Source organism: Ambystoma mexicanum, chromosome 13, assembly GCF_040938575.1.
Source record: "Ambystoma mexicanum isolate Mex_15411 chromosome 13, UKY_AmexF1_1, whole genome shotgun sequence".
In the NCBI taxonomy this organism is placed as follows: domain Eukaryota; kingdom Metazoa; phylum Chordata; class Amphibia; order Caudata; family Ambystomatidae; genus Ambystoma; species Ambystoma mexicanum.
The window spans coordinates 363103181-363122310 of NC_090938.1; the positions used below are offsets into that span (position 1 = coordinate 363103181).

The window sequence follows — 19130 nt, forward strand, 5'->3', positions numbered from 1 at the left end:
ACCTGCCATCAGGCCCCCACTCATGTCCCCCTGCACCCCTACCACCCAGCGGTGCGGGGCACCTGCCATCAGGCCCCCACTCATGTCCCACTCATGTCCCTTTACACCCCCACCCCCCAGCAGTCAGGGGCACCTGCCAGTAGGCCCCAACTCATGCCCCACTCATGTCCCCCTGCACCCCTACCCCCAGCAGTCAGGGGCACCTGCCAGCAGGCCCCCACTCATGTCCCCCTGCAACCCCAACCCCCAGCAGTCAGGGGCACCTGCCATCAGGCCCCCACTCATGTCCCCTGCACCCCCACCCCCCAGCAGTGCAGGGCACCTGCCATCAGGCCCCCACTCATGTCCCCCTCCACCCCCACTCCCCAGCAGTCAGGGGCACCTGCCAGCAGGCCCCCACCCCCCAGCAGTCAGGGCCACTTGCCAGCAGGCCCCCATTCATGTCCCACTGATGTCCCTTTGCACCCCCACCCCCCAGCAGTCAGGGGCACAAGCCAGCAGGCCCCCACTCATGTCCCCATGCACCCCCAACCCCCAGCAGTCAGGGGCACCTGCCATCAGGCCCCCACTCATGTCTCCCTGCACCCCCACCCCCCAGCAGTCAGGGGCACCTGCCAGCAGGCCCCCACTCATGTCCCACTCATGTCCCTTTGCACCCCCACCCCCCAGCAGTCAGGGGTACCTGCCAGCAGGCCCCCACTCATGTCCCACTCATGTCCCTTTGCACCCCCACCCCCAGCAGTCAGGGGCACCTGCCAGCAGGCCCCACTCATGTCCCACTCATGTCCCCCTGCACCCCCACCCCCCAGCAGTCAGGGGCACTTGCCAGCAGGCCCCCACTCATGTCCCACTCATGTCCCTTTGCACCCCCACCCCCCAGCAGTCAGGGGCACCTGCCAGCAGGCCCCCACTCATGTCCCACTCATGTCCCCCTGCACCCCCACCCCCCGCAGTCAGGGGCACCTGCCAGCAGGCCCCCACTCATGTCCCCCTGCACCCCCACCCCCAGCAGTCAGGGCCACCAGCCAGCAGGCCCCCACTCATGTCCCACTCATGTCCCTTTGCACCCCCAGCCCCCAGCAGTCAGGGGCACCTGCCAGCAGGCCCCCACTCATGTCCCACTCATGTCCCTTTGCACCCCCACCGCCCAGCAGTCAGGGGCACCTGCCAGCAGGCCCCCACTCATGTCCCCCTGCACCCCCAACCCCCAGCAGTCAGGGGCACCTGCCATCAGGCCCCCACTCATGTCTCCCTGCACCCCTACCCCCTAGCAGTCAGGGGCACCTGCCAGCAGGCCCCCACTCATGTCCCACTCATGTCCATTTGCAACCCCACCCCCCAGCAGTCAGAGGCACCTGCCAGCAGGCCCCCACTCATGTCCCTTTGCACCCTCATGACCCAGCAGTCAGGGGCACCTGCCAGCAGGCCCCACTCATGTCCCACTCATGTCCCCCTGCACCCCCACCCCCCAGCAGTCAGGGGCACCTGCCAGCAGGCCCCCACTCATGTCCCACTCATGTCCCTTTGCACCCCCACCCCCCAGCAGTCAGGGGCACCTGCCAGCAGGCCCCCACTCATGTCCCCTGCACCCCCACCCCCCAGCAGTGCAGGGCACCTGCCATCAGGCCCCCACTCATGTCCCCCTCCACCCCCACTCCCCAGCAGTCAGGGGCACCTGCCAGCAGGCCCCCACCCCCCAGCAGTCAGGGCCACTTGCCAGCAGGCCCCCATTCATGTCCCACTGATGTCCCTTTGCACCCCCACCCCCCAGCAGTCAGGGGCACAAGCCAGCAGGCCCCCACTCATGTCCCCCTGCACCCCCAACCCCCAGCAGTCAGGGGCACCTGCCATCAGGCCCCCACTCATGTCTCCCTGCACCCCCACCCCCCAGCAGTCAGGGGCACCTGCCAGCAGGCCCCCACTCATGTCCCACTCATGTCCCTTTGCACCCCCACCCCCCAGCAGTCAGGGGTACCTGCCAGCAGGCCCCCACTCATGTCCCACTCATGTCCCTTTGCACCCCCACCCCCAGCAGTCAGGGGCACCTGCCAGCAGGCCCCACTCATGTCCCACTCATGTCCCCCTGCACCCCCACCCCCCAGCAGTCAGGGGCACTTGCCAGCAGGCCCCCACTCATGTCCCACTCATGTCCCTTTGCACCCCCACCCCCCAGCAGTCAGGGGCACCTGCCAGCAGGCCCCCACTCATGTCCCACACATGTCCCCCTGCACCCCCACCCCCCGCAGTCAGGGGCACCTGCCAGCAGGCCCCCACTCATGTCCCCCTGCACCCCCACCCCCAGCAGTCAGGGCCACCAGCCAGCAGGCCCCCACTCATGTCCCACTCATGTCCCTTTGCACCCCCAGCAGTCAGGGGCACCTGCCAGCAGGCCCCCACTCATGTCACACTCATGTCCCTTTGCACCCCCACCCCCAGCAGTCAGGGGCACCTGCCAGCAGGCCCCCACTCATGTCCCCCTGCACCCCCAACCCCCAGCAGTCAGGGGCACCTGCCATCAGGCCCCCACTCATGTCTCCCTGCACCCCTACCCCCCAGCAGTCAGGGGCACCTGCCAGCAGGCCCCCACTCATGTCCCACTCATGTCCCTTTGCAACCCCACCCCCCAGCAGTCAGAGGCACCTGCCAGCAGGCCCCCACTCATGTCCCTTTGCACCCTCACGACCCAGCAGTCAGGGGCACCTGCCAGCAGGCCCCACTCATGTCCCACTCATGTCCCCCTGCACCCCCACCCCCCAGCAGTCAGGGGCACCTGCCAGCAGGCCCCCACTCATGTCCCACTCATGTCCCTTTGCACCCCCACCCCCCAGCAGTCAGGGGCACCTGCCAGCAGGCCCCCACTCATGTCCCACTCATGTCCCTTTCCACCCCCACCCCCCAGCAGTCAGGGGTACCTGCCAGCAGGCCCCCACTCATGTCCCACTCATGTCCCTTTGCACCCCCACCCCCAGCAGTCAGGGGCACCTGCCAGCAGGCCCCACTCATGTCCCACTCATGTCCCCCTGCACCCCGAACCCCCAGCAGTCAGGGGCACCTGCCAGCAGGCCCCCACTCATGTCCCACTCATGTCCCTTTGCACCCCCACCCCCCAGCAGTCAGGGGCACCTGCCAGCAGGCCCCCACTCATGTCCCACTCATGTCCCCCTGCACCCCCACCCCCCGCAGTCAGGGGCACCTGCCAGCAGGCCCCCACTCATGTCCCCCTGCACCCCCACCCCCAGCAGTCAGGGCCACCAGCCAGCAGGCCCCCACTCATGTCCCACTCATGTCCCTTTGCACCCCCAGCCCCCAGCAGTCAGGGGCACCTGCCAGCAGGCCCCCACTCATGTCCCACTCATGTCCCTTTGCACCCCTACCCCCCAGCAGTCAGGGGCACCTGCCAGCAGGCCCCCACTCATGTCCCCCTGCACCCCCAACCCCCAGCAGTCAGGGGCACCTGCCATCAGGCCCCCACTCATGTCTCCCTGCACCCCTACCCCCCAGCAGTCAGGGGCACCTGCCAGCAGGCCCCCACTCATGTCCCACTCATGTCCCTTTGCAACCCCACCCCCCAGCAGTCAGAGGCACCTGCCAGCAGGCCCCCACTCATGTCCCACTCATGTCCCTTTGCACCCTCACGACCCAGCAGTCAGGGGCACCTGCCAGCAGGCCCCACTCATGTCCCACTCATGTCCCCCTGCACCCCCACCCCCCAGCAGTCAGGGGCACCTGCCAGCAGGCCCCCACTCATGTCCCACTCATGTCCCTTTGCACCCCCACCCCCCAGCAGTCAGGGGCACCTGCCAGCAGGCCCCCACTCATGTCCCACTCATGTCCCCCTACACCCCCACCCCCAGCAGTCGGGGGCACCTGCCAGCAGGCCCCCACTCATGTCCCACTCATGTCCCCCTGCACCCCCACCCCCAGCAGTCAGGGGCACCTGCCAGCAGGCCTCCACTCATGTCCCACTCGTGTCCCCCTGCATCCCCACCCCCCAGCAGTGCGGGGCACCTGCCAGCAGGCCCCCACTCATGTCCCACTCATGTCCCCCCTACACGAAATAAAGATGTACAGTCATGGCCCACTTCTACACCAAAAAATAGCACATCACGCCACCCCATTCTTGAGACGCAATGATTTCCCAATCCACCCCACACTGACATGCCTATCTCAAGACACAAACCAAAACTCAACTATGTACATCAACACATGTCCATCACACACATACACTGGTTGGCATTGCTTGTGTAAACCCACAATTTCACATGCATCAACCCAATGAGCAAATCCCACACATGGAACTAAAATATGAAAATGTATTATGTACATAAATAAATAAATAAATGAAATGAAAGCATACCAAAATATCACACATGAAACGAAAAGCATGTGAAAAAGATGAGTGAATGAAAATGATAAGCAATGCAAAAAAATTTGAAAGAAAAACAGTCCAAACTCTCCCTCCACCAACGCAAATCCAAAAAAAGGTAAAAAAAGATATCCATTGTTTCATGTTCATAATGATAAATAAAAATGCGAAATCAATCCATAGTCCAACTATTTACAATACATTGTCCTGAAAAAAAACGATTACCCCATGTCCATAATGAAAAAATAATCCAAATGAATCCATGATGTAACTATATACAATCCATTGTCCAAAATAAAAATCCATTAATCCATGTGAAAAAAATCCCAAAAATAAATCAATCCATTGTCCAACGATGTAAAGGGTCCATGAGCCCAACTAAACAAATGAAACCTACCTAAGAAACTACCTAAAAATATAACTATATACAAATGTGTGTGGCATTGTCCATTGACCACAAATAAAAGGAAAACGAAAAGGAAACCTAACTCTAAAAACTATTTACAATGGCAGCGGGCTAGTCCGACGGCTCGCTTTTGGATGTCGAGAGCCAGGGCATCATTGAACTCCTGCTCAATGTCCTGGATGCGGTCCTCTTCCCTGGCCCTGAGGGATCGCAGGGATGACGACATGTTCTCCTCCAACTCCCTGCGAATTGCTTCGAGGCACTCGGCCCGCCTCAGGGCCCTCTGCATGGAGTTCTCTGCCCTGACCATCGTGAGCCGTCCCTCATCTGCCCGCTGCCGCTCCGCATCTATAGCATGGCCTAACTGCTGCCACACGGAAGACACTTCCAGTCCTGGGTCGTCCTGCCCTCTGACCGATGCCTGCCCCTCCGATGGCGAAGGCCCTGAGCCATCATGGCTCCCACCTTGTTGCTGCTGCTGTTGTGCCTCTGCCTGTGCCCTGGCTCTTGCTGCCTGCACATCCTCCTCCGGCTGGGGTGCAGTTGTTGATGTGGCCACCCCTGCTGGACGTCCGACTCCCAGCTGTGGCAGGGATGTGTATGTGTCCTCCACCAGCCTGGCCACAGGGTCAAAGGCAGCTCCACAGGGTACCCAGGTGATGCATGGGTGGGAAGATGGCATGGAGTACTACTGGCGCATAGGGGGTTCAGTTGAGGAGGGGGTCGGAACAAGGTCCAGCAAACGGAGGAATCCGGCCCTCATGAAAAGACTGCAGTTCACCTTGCATGGCCCGAAACGCCACCCCACCCAGGACAAGCTCAACCCGGTCCCGGATAGCTACGTCCGCAGGGAGAGGAACGCCAGTTGTTGTAAGCGGATCCCCTCCGTGAAAACGGGTCTGGACGTAGGCATCCCTGCTGGTGCAGGATGATGCAGTCACAGGATCGGGGCCGGATTACACACAGGCACCTCCGCGGTGGCCTGTGCTGCCTCCTGTCCCTGCCCCTGCACTGCACCACTAGCACTAGTGGAATCCTCACCTCCAGACCCCGTGTCTGTCCCTTGCACGGCCTTCTCCTCCACCAAACCTCCCACCAACCTGGATGACTCCGTGCCATCTTCCTCCGTCGGACCCTCTGGGGTCTCAGCTGCCCCTTCTGCTGCCGAGGAGTCCAACTCCGACTTCCGCCTCTTGGACCTTCCCTCGGCAGCTGTGGCCTGGGACACGGCACCGGACTCCTCACTCCCCGACAAGATGACAACCTCGGAGGGGAGCCGGGCCTTGCGTCTCCGGCTGGCGGGACAATCCCTGCCGCTGTGCTCCACAGCACCCTCTACACCCACTTCTTCAGTTGATGGTGCAGACAGGGAGAGATAAAACACAGGCATCAGGGCACTGTATAATGGACTGATACACACATGACAGTTGCACATGAGTGGCATTGTTTAACTACAGACACGGCATCACACTCCTCGACACACATGTCATTTTAACTCACACACATGAACATTTCAACAGCAATATGGCACCAGACAGCACCATCCATACACATACAACAGCATGAACAACCAAAGGTGAGCCTGACATCACATGAAACACAAGGAGTGCACTAGACATGCACACACGCCACCACACTTACATGCATGTCTACATCTCCTCCAACTGTTGCAGGATGAGATCGCCATACATGTCACATCTGCCATTCAGCCTTCTACATATCAGTGTCACATGCATCCATGTTGCATCACAGTTGCACACTTGTCAGATACAAATACATGCACATGTACACAGTGCAGATACATGCATTATGAACCACCATCCATGCCACAACCATGCCAATGTACATACACAGAAATTCAAACATGTGTGCTCCCACACCTGCATTTGCCCAGCATGCTTACCAACACATACACCATCAATGTGTCTCACAACTGAGAGGACTCACATGTGGCAGCCTCACGCCCATGTTCATACACATCCCTACATGGCCCTACATAAACCCATGTGCAGCCTGCACACTACTGGCACACCACGACACGCACAGCGTACTATCAACATGCATGTACACTTACCGCTCGACTCCAGACGGGGCTGCCTCTCAAGGATCTGGACGTAGAGCGCTGGGCATATGCGTTCCAGGACCCTCATTTGATGGTTCGACAGCTGGCCCCGGTGCCCCTTGGCATCCGCTGCCTTAGCGAGGCGCTGGGCCTTGTTGAGGGTCCTGGACCTGAAGTCCTCCCAGCGCATCTTGACATGATGTAAGTCGTGGACTGCCACCCCCCTCTGTGTTGATGGCAGTCACAATGTCCATCCAGATCCTGGTCCGTCCTTCATTGTCAGCGCGCAAACTTCCAAAGAGGGCCTCATACTGCCCCAGGACTTGCTCCACCAGGAAACCAACTTCGGTGGCAGTGAAGCTGGTGGCCCTCTGCCTCTCTGGCTGGGGGTTGCCAGTGCCGCCAGATGGTGTGGTGCTGGACATGGCAACCCCAGAGGCAGGAGTGGGTGGGCAACTGGGTCCTGGGGCTGGGATGTGGAGCGATGGAATCCCAGTCGGGAGTCTTTGGTTCCAGCAGGGGTGGTCACAGCAACTACACCCCTGGCTGACGTGCAGGCAGCAAATGGCAGGGCACGTGGGCAGCAGGCAGTCAGGCAGCAGCAGATGGCAGGTGGGAGCGTGCACGTGGCTCTGGGGGGCAGTAATTCGGCCTTCTGGGCAGGATCATGGTCTTCCGTGTGTTTTCGCGTGGCCAGCTTGATACGGAGTGATTTGGCACGTGAAAAAATTGCACTTCAGCGTGTAATTCAAGGAAAGGGCCTTAGCGTGTAAGCGCGTCAGCACACGCACGCGATTTCACTGGACCAAAGGCCCTTAGCGCATAAGCGCGTAAGTTACATTACGAGCGCGGCCGTTTCCCTCATAGCACGTGATGACAGAGCACATGTGGAAAAACTGCACGTCCGAGTGTCATCCCGTGTAATTGGAGAAAAGGGCCCGTGTACACGCGTATCTGACGTGTACGTGTGGGCCGGTTTAAAAGCTACGTGTAGGAGGCCATTTCCTTGTACGTGATTTTCGTGGAGAGCGAGTGGGTGAAATCTGTACTTCTTGTCGGTTCACACGCGATTACTTCACAGCGTTTCTAGTTCGTACTCCCTGTTACCTCTGACAGCTCTTTTCGGATTTTTTGTTGGGCCTGTTTCCTCAAACAGAGTTCACTTCTCCCTTTGTCCTGTCTCCTCAGACAGCGTACAATTCTTCTTTTGGCGGGGGTGTTGCCAACGCGCACACGCGTGTATTTTTCATGTTCTTTTTCCAGTCAGACGGTGAGTTCCACACGTACTTAGCAACTGTGCTTGCCCCGTGTGTCGCGTTCCCCTTCAGAGGTCATTGTAGGCTGCGTGTATTACGCGTACACTTATTTTTGTGTTTCTGGGTGCCATAGCGTAGTGCGGGTTCATTTTCTCACGCACTTGGTCTACGAGGGGTTGCGTGCACGTTCATTTTTGATTTTGGACTGCCTGTGCGTGTTGCGTGACCTTTCATCTTCCCCCAGGGGCCACAGACAGCCTTGTTAGAGCACTAGGGTACGAATTTCATTTAGTATCCTAGCGCTTTGACCCCCAATTGCCCAGGACAATAGTTTACTGCAACTCCCATACGCACAACAACATCAGTGCCATGGTTGGGAGGCGACCAAGCGGTATTGGAGGCAAAGGTGGCCGACCTTCAAAAGGTGGACCACGCCCACGCGTGGTGGGCACGATAGGGGACATGGCCGGGATTTGCAGGGTGCCCCTATACCCCCATGTGTGGAGGAACAATCAGGGACACCAATGCCCCCCCCATGGTTGAGGGAAACATGGCTGACACCATCCCAGCTCAGCCCCTGTAGGACCAGCCCATTGTGGCACCTGACCTGGCACAGGATGACTCCCAGGCTGACTTCCAGGTGAGCAAGTCTAGGCCACGTGTGGCGGTGCAAGTTGTTGTCACCAAGCCACGTGGATCTGGGGCAGCTATGGTATCTGCTGCTCCAAGTATGCAGGGTGGGGAGGCTGCAGGGGCAGCTGCAGCTCCATCCGCCCCAGCTCTGACCCTCGCAGCTAGGACAGTGTCAGTCCAGGTCCATCAAACTGAAGTTCCCCCTGCCAACATTACCCTGCAACCAATGCCTGCATCAAGACCTATGGTCATTGTGCATTCCCACACTCCTACTACCCAGTCCACCGGTGATTCTGCCCGTACTGATCAGAGCGACGTAAGCCACTCTGGCTCCGCTGCACTTCTAAAGAAGAGGAAGAAGGGTGCTCTGGCACGACAGGCTGAGACCCCAGACACGGCTACACACTCCGGCACGTCAAGGAAGCCTTGCTTTAATGACGCAGAACTTGATGCACTTGTGTCCATTGTGTCGGCACATATCCACGAAATGCTGGTGACTGCAGGGTCCAAGACCACAACTGGTCAACGTAAGGCACACTGGCAGATCATCGCCGAACGCATAAGTGCCCTTAGATTTATGTGGCGCACAGCTGATGATGACTACAAGCGGAGGAATGACATGAAACGCAGAGCAAAGAACAAGCTGGCCACAAATCATGCCGCTACTCTGGTGACTGGCGGTGGGTCTCCACAAGAGGACAACAAACTCACGGAACATGAGTCTGTTGCTGGGGCCTTCGTCACAGAGGAACAGATCCCAGGTGTGGGAAAACTACCTGATTATGATGCATTGTCCAGTGAGTGCCCATGCATGTGTGTGTAATGCATGTGTATGTTGTTTGGGTGATGGGTTCTGATTGAGTGCCAAGTGAGGGTGTGTGTGCCTGAGTGGTATGGGTCACCCATGTGCTTCAACCAAAACATTCAGCGGCCTTGGATTTGGGTGTGACAGTATCCCTTCTGCCCACAGTAGTAATTTAGCGCAAAATTACGGCAGTTGCCCTTGAAGTGACATCTTGCAACAACATTGTTTGTATTTTTCAGTGTTCGTTCAGGCTGATTGTTTCAATTCTCCCACTTTTGCTACGCATTCCTCAGCCCTATTGTCACATTTGTGACATACTTCTGTCATTGATGAACCCCACATTGGCCCAGATGTGTTACCTTGTTAGGTGAATGATTTGACCATTCAGGCTGATTGAGTATTGGCCTGATCAAATACATTTTTGGGGCCTGTTTGAATGTGGAACATGATAGTTGTTTCCTGTCATGTTGAAGTGCACAACCATTGATGTGTACATCGGCCTGCAATCACTGTATTTTTGTACACTGGATGTGTTGCAGTGTGTGGCACATGCGTATTTTATCACACTTTGTAGCATTTTTCATCTCATCATGTCCATCTCACATGGATGGCTGACAGTACTCATTCACTGACATATGGATGTACTTGTGGAATGTACCATGGCTATGGTACATGCCATCTGTGTGATGGCATGTGTCATGTATGTGTATTGGACATGCCACTCACAGGCCAATGTGTGCAGACCCAGGAGGAATCTCAGGCATGACCGGGCACCAGTGGGGGGCGTGGTGTGGTGGTGGGTGAGAACCCAATCTTGCTGCAGAACATTCTGTCCAGGGGTGTCTCTGGGTGCACCTCCCCAGACCTCTATTCAGGTGCTGATTCGGATGATGAGACCTATGTGCTGTCGCAGGTAAGTGTTTCTGGCAGGGATTCTGTTCTGTCCAACCCACCTGCACCAGGGGTAGAACCCTCTATGGGGATGTCAGTGTTGGTAAGTCTGCCTTTTGCGGTTACGGATGCAGGGTCACACTCCACAACATCTGATCCTGTTCATGGGCCAGCAGATCAGAGGGGGAATGCAGTCCTGCATCCTCAGGCAGTGCCGGCACAGCAAGGTGTGGTGCCCGCCAACGCGGTGGCCGTACGCCACCAGGCAATACCGTATGGGAACAATCCATGTACGGTATGGCAACCCAACAGGCAGCATCAGTTGAGATGATGGCTCAAGCAATGGAGAGGGTGGCCACTTCCATTGTCCCCCCTGAAAGGCAGATGGAGCAACTACAGCAGGCAACAGACTCCATTTGCCAATCACACAGGGAAGACATGTTGGCGTCCAACAGGGACCGACGGGCGGCACTGGAGACTCTACGCCAATCGATATCAATAGAGTCCCAGGGCCACAGGGAAGCCCTGAGGGTAGAACTCCATCCCCTCAGGGAGACTAATGTTGACCTTGAGGCTTCCACTAACTTGAGGACAGAACAGCAGCTGGAGCGGCTCACATGTTCGCTCTCAGCTGTTATGCAGGCAACTCGGGAGGAGATCCGGGCATCACGTCAGGTGCTGCATGGGGATCTCTGCACTATAATCCTCCAGAACGAGACCTTCCACACCCGCATGCTTGCTGCCATGGAGGACCATACCAGGGCTTCGCGTGGGCTGCCTCCCATAGCACCACCACCTCCTGATGCAGCAGCAGAGGGTGATGAGAGCGACAGCAGCAGTACTCCCACAATGGCATAGACGTGTAGGCCATGAGCCCATGGAGGTGTTTTTTTTTCCCACATCCACACAGGTGGCTGTTGGTGCGCACCCTGTCCTCAGACCTCCTGGGTGGCCTCGCCCCCCCCGCCCCCCACATGGGCATTTTTGGTTTTTGATTTTTGATTTTTTTTACAGTATGTTGCCTTGTGTGGCTCCCGTGGGCATCCACTGTATTCCGGCTGGGCACATGCAGGCTTGTCCTGAGTTTGGGTTAGATGCTTGGGTTCGTGAGACACACACCCCTCCTGCTTCCCGTTTCCATGGGCTTGCAAAGGGTGTGCCCAAGTGACAGTGAATTACACAGTGACGTTGGACTCCCATGTGTGGGCAGTCTGTGGTCAATACTGTGTATACATTCCTAGTGGATATTGTTGTTGTATTGTACACTGCATGGTGTATTGATATGTGAATGTGCATCCATGTCTTCCTCCTAATTTGCAGGTTCATTCCTCATGTCTTCACAAGGCCATCTACTTTGGAGATGGAGTTCATGTTGTAAGCAGTGCACTTACATATTTGCGTGGCAGCAACACTGTACAGTTGGAAGGGGTCGATGTGCTGGCATAATCAGGTTGTAAGACTACCACTACTTTAACTTAGTACTGTCATGTTTTTGCTATGTTTGAGGTTGTGTAGCTGCATTGTATTGTTGGTAAGTATTTGGTCATGTGTGTTGTTAGTTCTACATTACTGGGAGCATATTGTGTGTTGCCAGTTTCCATTAGGGACACTGTACTTTGTGACACTTGTGTCGGGTTTTGGGGATTGCTTTGTTTGCTCTCACATAGCATGACGTGCCATGGTGTATTGGGTGGCGGTGCTGGGGAGGGGTTGGGTGACATGGCACTGTTGTCATGTTGTATTTTGCAAGGTGGTAATGAATTTAGCAGCATAGAAGTGTGTCTTTTGATGACACAGCATTGGTGGTGTTTGTGTAGATAGGGATGCACACAATGTAACACTTCCAGGTGACCAATCCCAGGCTGGTATGGTTTTGACAGTTGACTCTCCCTTATGTCATCATCATTGATTTTCAGCTGGTATGTGCCAGGGCTGTGTGAACTCCACAGGGGTGTGATTTTAAGTGAAGTAATTAGCCACCAGCTGCGTACGGGCTGCCTCACCCCGTGCCCTTTCCCCTCCCATGCGCAGCAGCCGTGCATGTGGTTGTGGATGTGGGGGCACCACCATGTCCACCGGTAGGCCCCGGCATGTTGCAACGTTGTGCAGGACACATGCTGCCACTATGATCCTGCACACTACTGGGGAGCGTATAACAGCTGCCCGCCAGAACGGTCAAGGGAGCGAAAGCGTGACTTGAGGACTGCGAATGTGCGCTCCACTATGCCCCGGGTTGCAATGTGGGCTGTGTTGTATCTTGCCTCGGGTGGCGTGGTGGGGTTCCGAATTGCCGTCATCATGTGGGTGCTCAGAGGATAGGCACTGTCCCCTGGGGGGGTGGTGATGGGTATCATTAGTGGGGTTGTGACATTACTTAGTATCTGACATGCATGCATGTGCTGTGGCATTTATACTCACCGAGCAGCCATGTATCGCCATGCCGCCCAGCTTCTAGGTCCCGGTTTAGGGTTGACATTCTGTAAATAAAACTGTCGTGGGTGGACCCTGGATAGTTGGCATATACTGAGATGATGATTCCCTTGGCATCACATACTACCTGCACGTTGAAGGAATGCCAGTGCTTGCGATTTCTATAGATGTGCTCTGATGCCCTTGTGGGACGTAGAGGCACATTGGTGCAATCAATGGCACCTAGGACTTTGGGGAATTGTGCCACCCCGTAGAAATCCTGGACGGCGGCCTGCCTTTCTTCAGGTGTTCTGGGCAGTTATATGTGCCTGCAGACTGATGGCCGTGCAGTCATGATGGCCAAGACCTGGTGTACGCACCGTGACTGCGTGGCCTGTGACACCCCCCCCACTTTAGCACTTGTCCGCTGAAATGATCCAGTGGCCAAGAAGTGCAGTACGTTGAGGACCTTCTCCAGGGGACTGAGTGCTTGGGAGCACAGGGTGGGTGATGTGAGGTCATCCTCCCACTCACTCACCAGGTCGAGTATTAGGTGAGTTGGAAACCTGTACCTCCCATACACCTGGTCATCAGGCATCCCAAAAAGGCTGGTTCTGGGTGTGAAAATTCTGGGCCTGACTATCCTCCTCCTCCTCCTGCGGTATCCCATGACCACTGCTGCTAGGAACGGTATATTCATCCTGGCGTCTGAGCATGTTTGTTGTTTGTGCGCACTTTTAGGCTGCGCGGGTCCACGTACGCCTGCTTCCTGCTGGCGTACGTGTTTCCAGATTAGCGCGTCTTTTTTGGCGCACGCGTTAGCCCCGCTCGATTCCATGAATACGTGTTTTGAACATGCGTGTGGGCGTTCCGCGCATTTGCCTCCTGTACTTCCCCTGTGACGCCCACATTTTCACGCGTTCTTCCCCATTCCGCGTGTCACGCCCCCTGTTCCTCCTACTTTTGTTGTGTGCGCCGCGCTATGTGCGATTTCGCTGTGCGCACGCTGTTTGGAGACGTGTGCGCCAGCGTGCGCCACGCAGAATTTTGGCGCACATCCTGGGATTTACACGCGCACGGACTTCCATGAATCGCTGTGCGCGGGTTTTGCTGTGATTTTCGCACTGGCACTGCGATTCGCATGCTTTCGCACGCTTGCGCCGACAATTTCAGCGCACATTAATTCTATGAATCGGCCTGTGAATGTCTGTTCTGAAATACCATAAATCCCCATAAAGATTTGACAAGTTATTTGACATTGGGACAAGTGCCTTTCATACAGAAAAGCATACAATCAGAAAATGTGTTTTATTATTTGTAAATTGATTTGTAGCATAAATGAATAGTGTATATTTGAGGAATGTTTCTGAAGGTGGTACCAGAACAGTGCTTTCCATCTGAAGGCACCTTTTTTCCCATAAGCTTCTCTGGGTTTCAGGAAGAGAGAAAGATGGTTCTAATAGTGTGGGATATAGGACACCTCTCCCTGATCACTCCTGTGCATCAATTCAGAGACTCTGTATCCTGCTTCCAGGAGAAACGCAGTGTGATCTTGGACCAAATGATCTCTGCGAAACTTCTTTTCTCCTCTTTGTTTTTCTGGAACATGGTCCAAGTACCACAATTATCAAACTGTGCCATCATGATACTTTATTGTAAGATACTGAGCACTACTGCATAATAGAGTGACTTTCACCCATGCAGAAGCTCACTTCATGTATTCAGCCAGTTTGTGTATTAGACCAAAGAGCGGGAAAGATATGATGCTCTAGATCAGGAACTGTCTTTTTTCCAGGTGTCACCTCAATGTATTTATGGTGAATTCAACCTGCCCTATTCGCCTTGGCATACTGCAGCATACTTATGCTGCAATACAATGAATGCCCTGGGCCCCTCAACAGTCCTGGATATAAACCTTTACTCATGGTCAGCAGAAGCTGCTTCTTAAATGTACTGCTTTTAATTGCCTCTGTTTCATTCATTTAGATGTTTAACATAAAGTAACTGTACATTTTAACTTGAGATTGACTAGGTTTAAATGTAAGAAAAATCATTATTTTAGGGGGAATGAAGTGAATATTGATTCACATTCATTTTATCTCAATTTTTACAATTCACATAATGATCATGAAACCTTTAGAGGTGAAGAAGCGCCTTTGGGTAACTGACTGGATTCAGACCATTGAAGAATGCAAGCAATATTCTTATCCCCATTATATTCCATTGGATGGGAATCCACTCCAAATGATTCCTGACAATATGACTACATTCCCAGACGCCCTGTGGGGACTTTAGTTCCCCAAATATAAGAATTAATTTAATACCATACAATGAGATCCAGGGTTTGATAAATAAGCTCCAACGCGATCTGAGAACTTGCGTTTCTGTAAAATAAATGTGATAGAATGTCTTATGCCCCTTCTAAGGTCTTCTCTTCCTGCTTCCAGTTGCCATTACTCATCCTCCACCCTGTGTTTGCATCTCCCTACACAGACCTTTACCTCTCATCTTTCATTTATTTAATGTTTCTCTGATTCCTCTCTATTCTCTGTATCCCTATATATTTCTCTAGATATATCTCTTCCTCCTCCTAATCTTATCTCTCCAGATGTGTTATCTTGTTGTCCCCATTTTTCCTCCCTCCACTTTGACCTCCTTTGTCTCCCTCTTGTTCCTTACTCTCCTCTCATTTCTGTACATGTTTGCTAATAGTCATATTACTCCCAAACTACCCTCTTGTTCGGACTCGATTTTAAATTCCACACGGGAAGGTATTTTGTTCAAGGATAGGAAACCTATGGTAGCTGTATGAAACTCAGGAGCACATACTCTGAATGTAAGGGACTTGAATTGTCTAACATGCTCTCATGTGTATACACTTGTAACAAGGTACGTGTGCCAATCTGCCCATTAATGGTATATTTGGGCATTCCATCATCTTCAATTCAATCAGAAATTAGTGCATACCAACTCAGCTCCCATTCCATACATCTGAACTGTGCAGCTGTTGGGCTTTTCCAACTATTTCCTTGTCCTGTTGAGCTTATAAGCTCATCACAGTTCCAATGGGCATGCATGGTACTGACTAACAGCAAATCCTGAAAACGAATATTGCTCGCCAGTCACATGCTGGTACATTTTCAGGTTAATAAGCAGCTCACCAATGTCCACAAACATGAGCACTTACAAACATTTACTATACTCAATGCTTTTATCTTGAAACACTACAGGCCATACGTTAGGGAGCACATTGAGACTGTATGGTAATTCTGTCATGCACAGCCCACATGTGTTTGAGTAGAATGAAGTTTCTGATGGATTTCACTATATCGGCTCAGAGGCCACTATATTGGAGAATGCAGTGGTGCCCCTGTCCTAAGGCATCCCAAAGCAAAACCCATATTCTCTGCAAAATGATTGACTCACATTAGGTTATTTACGGCAGTGCTTTATCCAAAACAGTATTCCTGTGGCTGAGTTCAACAAACTACAGCAGGCAATAAAGGGGTTCTGGCTATAGACGTAACAATCATAAGCTGAGCTCCTGCAACACGTTTTCCATTGGTTGTCTAATTAATGCAAGAAAGCAATAAGAGAGAAAATCTCATTGAAGAGTCCATGTACTCACCTTTTGGTAGTGTCTGCTTTGCTTGCGTAATTAAAAATCTCCCTAAGTATAGTCTGCTACAAAACAGTTAGTAGGGAAGATTTAATTCCGATCAACAAATCTTCTCCTGAAAAGGTACATTGTAAATGTTTCATTGTGTTACATGGTTGAACCTGTGCCTTTTTTTGTCCAAGAAATAATCATATCTAGCAGCACTTGCATTTATCCCAATAACATTGAATGTCTGTTCTGAAATACCATATATCCCTATGAAGATTTGTTAAGTCATTTGACATTGGGACAAGTGCCTTTCATACAGAAAAGCATACAATCATAAAATGTGTTTTATTATTTGTAAATTGATTTGTAGCATAAATGAATAGTGTATATTTGAGGAATGTTTCTGAAGGTAGTACCAGAACAGTGCTTTCCATCTGAAGGCACCTTTTTTCCCATAAGCTTCTCTGGGTTTCAGGAAGACAGAAAAAAGAGGTCTCTAATAGTCTGGGATATTGGACACCTCTCCCTGATCACTCCTCTGCAGTGATCCAGAGACTCTGTATCCTGCTTCCAGGACTCTTGCAGTGTCACCTTGAACCAAATGATCTCGGGGAAACTTCTCTTTTCCCCTCTTTGTTTTTCTGGGTAATGTTCCAAAATGATCAAACTGTGCCATCATTATACTTTATTGTAAGATACTGAACACTACTGCATAATAGAGTGACTTTCACCCATGCAGAAGCTCACTTTATGTATTCAGCCACTTTTTGTATTAGACCAAAGAGCAGTAAAGATATGATGCTCTAGATCAGGAACTGTCTTTTTTCCAGGTGTCACCTCAATGTATTTATGGTGAATTCAACCTGCCCTATTCCCCTTGGCATACTGCAGCATGCCTATGCTGCAATACAATGGATGCTCTGGGCCCCTCAACAGTCCTGGAGATGAACTTTCACTCATGGTCAGCACAAGCTGCTTCCTAAATGTACTGTCACAGGTTTCCCCTTTTCTCACCTATTTTCTCGGTTTTGCGGAGTCCTTTGTCGGGGTTTTCTTCCGAGCAGTTCGGGTCTTGTACAAGCCAGCTCAGCCATCTTCGGATTCCAGGATTTGTTCAGCTTCTTCGTCCGAGATCTATGGAAACTCCAGGAAGCTTGGAATGGAGGCAGCACACGGATGCAGTCTGCGCGGAACGCGGAAGAAACAGGATCAAGGAAGGTAGAAGGAAAGGAGAAGAAGGAAGGTCCGGGAACCAGGAAGCAACACAGTTCAGGAGAATGCACTACGGAGCACGTCAGGCCACAGCTATCTGTAGCGTTGAGACGCGCGGAACCGCAGGGGAGTGGCTAATTTATAGAACGTGCTGCATAGGACGTAAAGGTCGATAGACCGCGTTCCGTGTATACGGCCATGTTGGGTGTACTGCAGCGAGTAAGCCCTGATGTGCCAGGGACCAGAAAGGGCATGATCGACGGATCATGACAGCATGCCCCCTTTTAAAACCCGTTCCACCGGGTATACCTGGATGAATTCAGTGGAACCTTCTGAGCAATCTGGGGGAGTTAAAATTTGAGACTGGTTCCCCGGTACGTTCGCTGGGTGGATAACCTTTCCATTCCACCAGGTATTGAAGGTTGCCTCGTCTATATCGGGAATCACAAATACGAGAAACTTCATATTCCAGCTGGTCATTGACAAGCACAGGACTAGGTCTAAGAGTAGTCCGGGTAGTTTGGATGAAAGGCTTCAACAGGGATTTTGTGAAAAACTGGATGTATCTTCTTCCAGGAGTCCGGGAGTTGGAGTCGAAAAGGCCACAGGATTGATGATCTCTTTTATAGAGAAGGGTTCATAATACCGGGGAGCCAACTTATTCAGTCTGAGATGTCGGGGTAGAAGTTTCGAGGATAGCCATACTTTATCCCCAATGGAGTATGAAGGCCCTGGTCTTCTCCGTGAATCTGCATAGTGTTTGGTTTGGATTTGCGCTCTTTCGAGATGTTCCTTGGCTTCTCTCTGAACATTTATGAGTGTTTCAATCCAGGAATCGACAGTAGGAACAGGTGTAGGGTGTGGAAGAACAGAAGGTAAGACCTAAGGGTGAAATCCTTGGCTGCAGAAAAAAGGGCTGGTCTTAACAGCCGAATGGTCCGAATTATTGTAAGCGAATTCGGCTACTGGTACTAAAAGTGACCAATCATCCTGGACTTTGGTAGAGAAACAACGAAGATATTGTTCAAGGGTTTGATTTACTTGTTCTGTGACACCGTTGGGTTGGGGATGATATCCCGAGAAGAGAGCTCGTTGAATCCCTCGTATCCTGCAGAGGTGTTTCCAGAATTGAGAAACATACTGGGGTCCTCTGTCCAATATGATCTTGGAAGGAAGTCCATGCAGTCGGAAGACGTGTTCCAGGAAAATACCAGCAAGTTCTGAGGAGGATGGTAATTTATACAGAGGAGTAAAGTGAGCCATATGAGTGAATAGATCAATGGTGACCATGATAGTGGTATAACCTCTAGAAGGCGGCAATTCCGCAATGAAGTCTGTAGCAATGATTTCCCAAGGTCTGGTTGGTGGTGTAGGCTGTAATAAGAGACCTACTGGTTTCTGGTTATCATTTTTTGTTTTTGTTTTTAATTTATTTTTATTTTCAATAAAACCAAACAAAATAACACACATTACAACTGTTTAG

General features: G+C 52.8%; 1 protein-coding gene across 3 annotated transcripts in view; it reads left to right on the forward strand.

Moving 5' to 3' along the window:
* LOC138520143 (protein IWS1 homolog A-like) overlaps positions 1-19130 on the forward strand; it is a 721593-nt gene that overhangs the window by 322680 nt on the left and 379783 nt on the right. For all 3 annotated transcript variants that reach the window (XM_069632628.1, XM_069632629.1, XM_069632631.1), the window contains one exon: positions 16509-16570. In XM_069632628.1, the coding sequence (XP_069488729.1) occupies positions 16509-16570 (62 nt within the window). The remainder of the gene's footprint in view (positions 1-16508; positions 16571-19130) is intronic.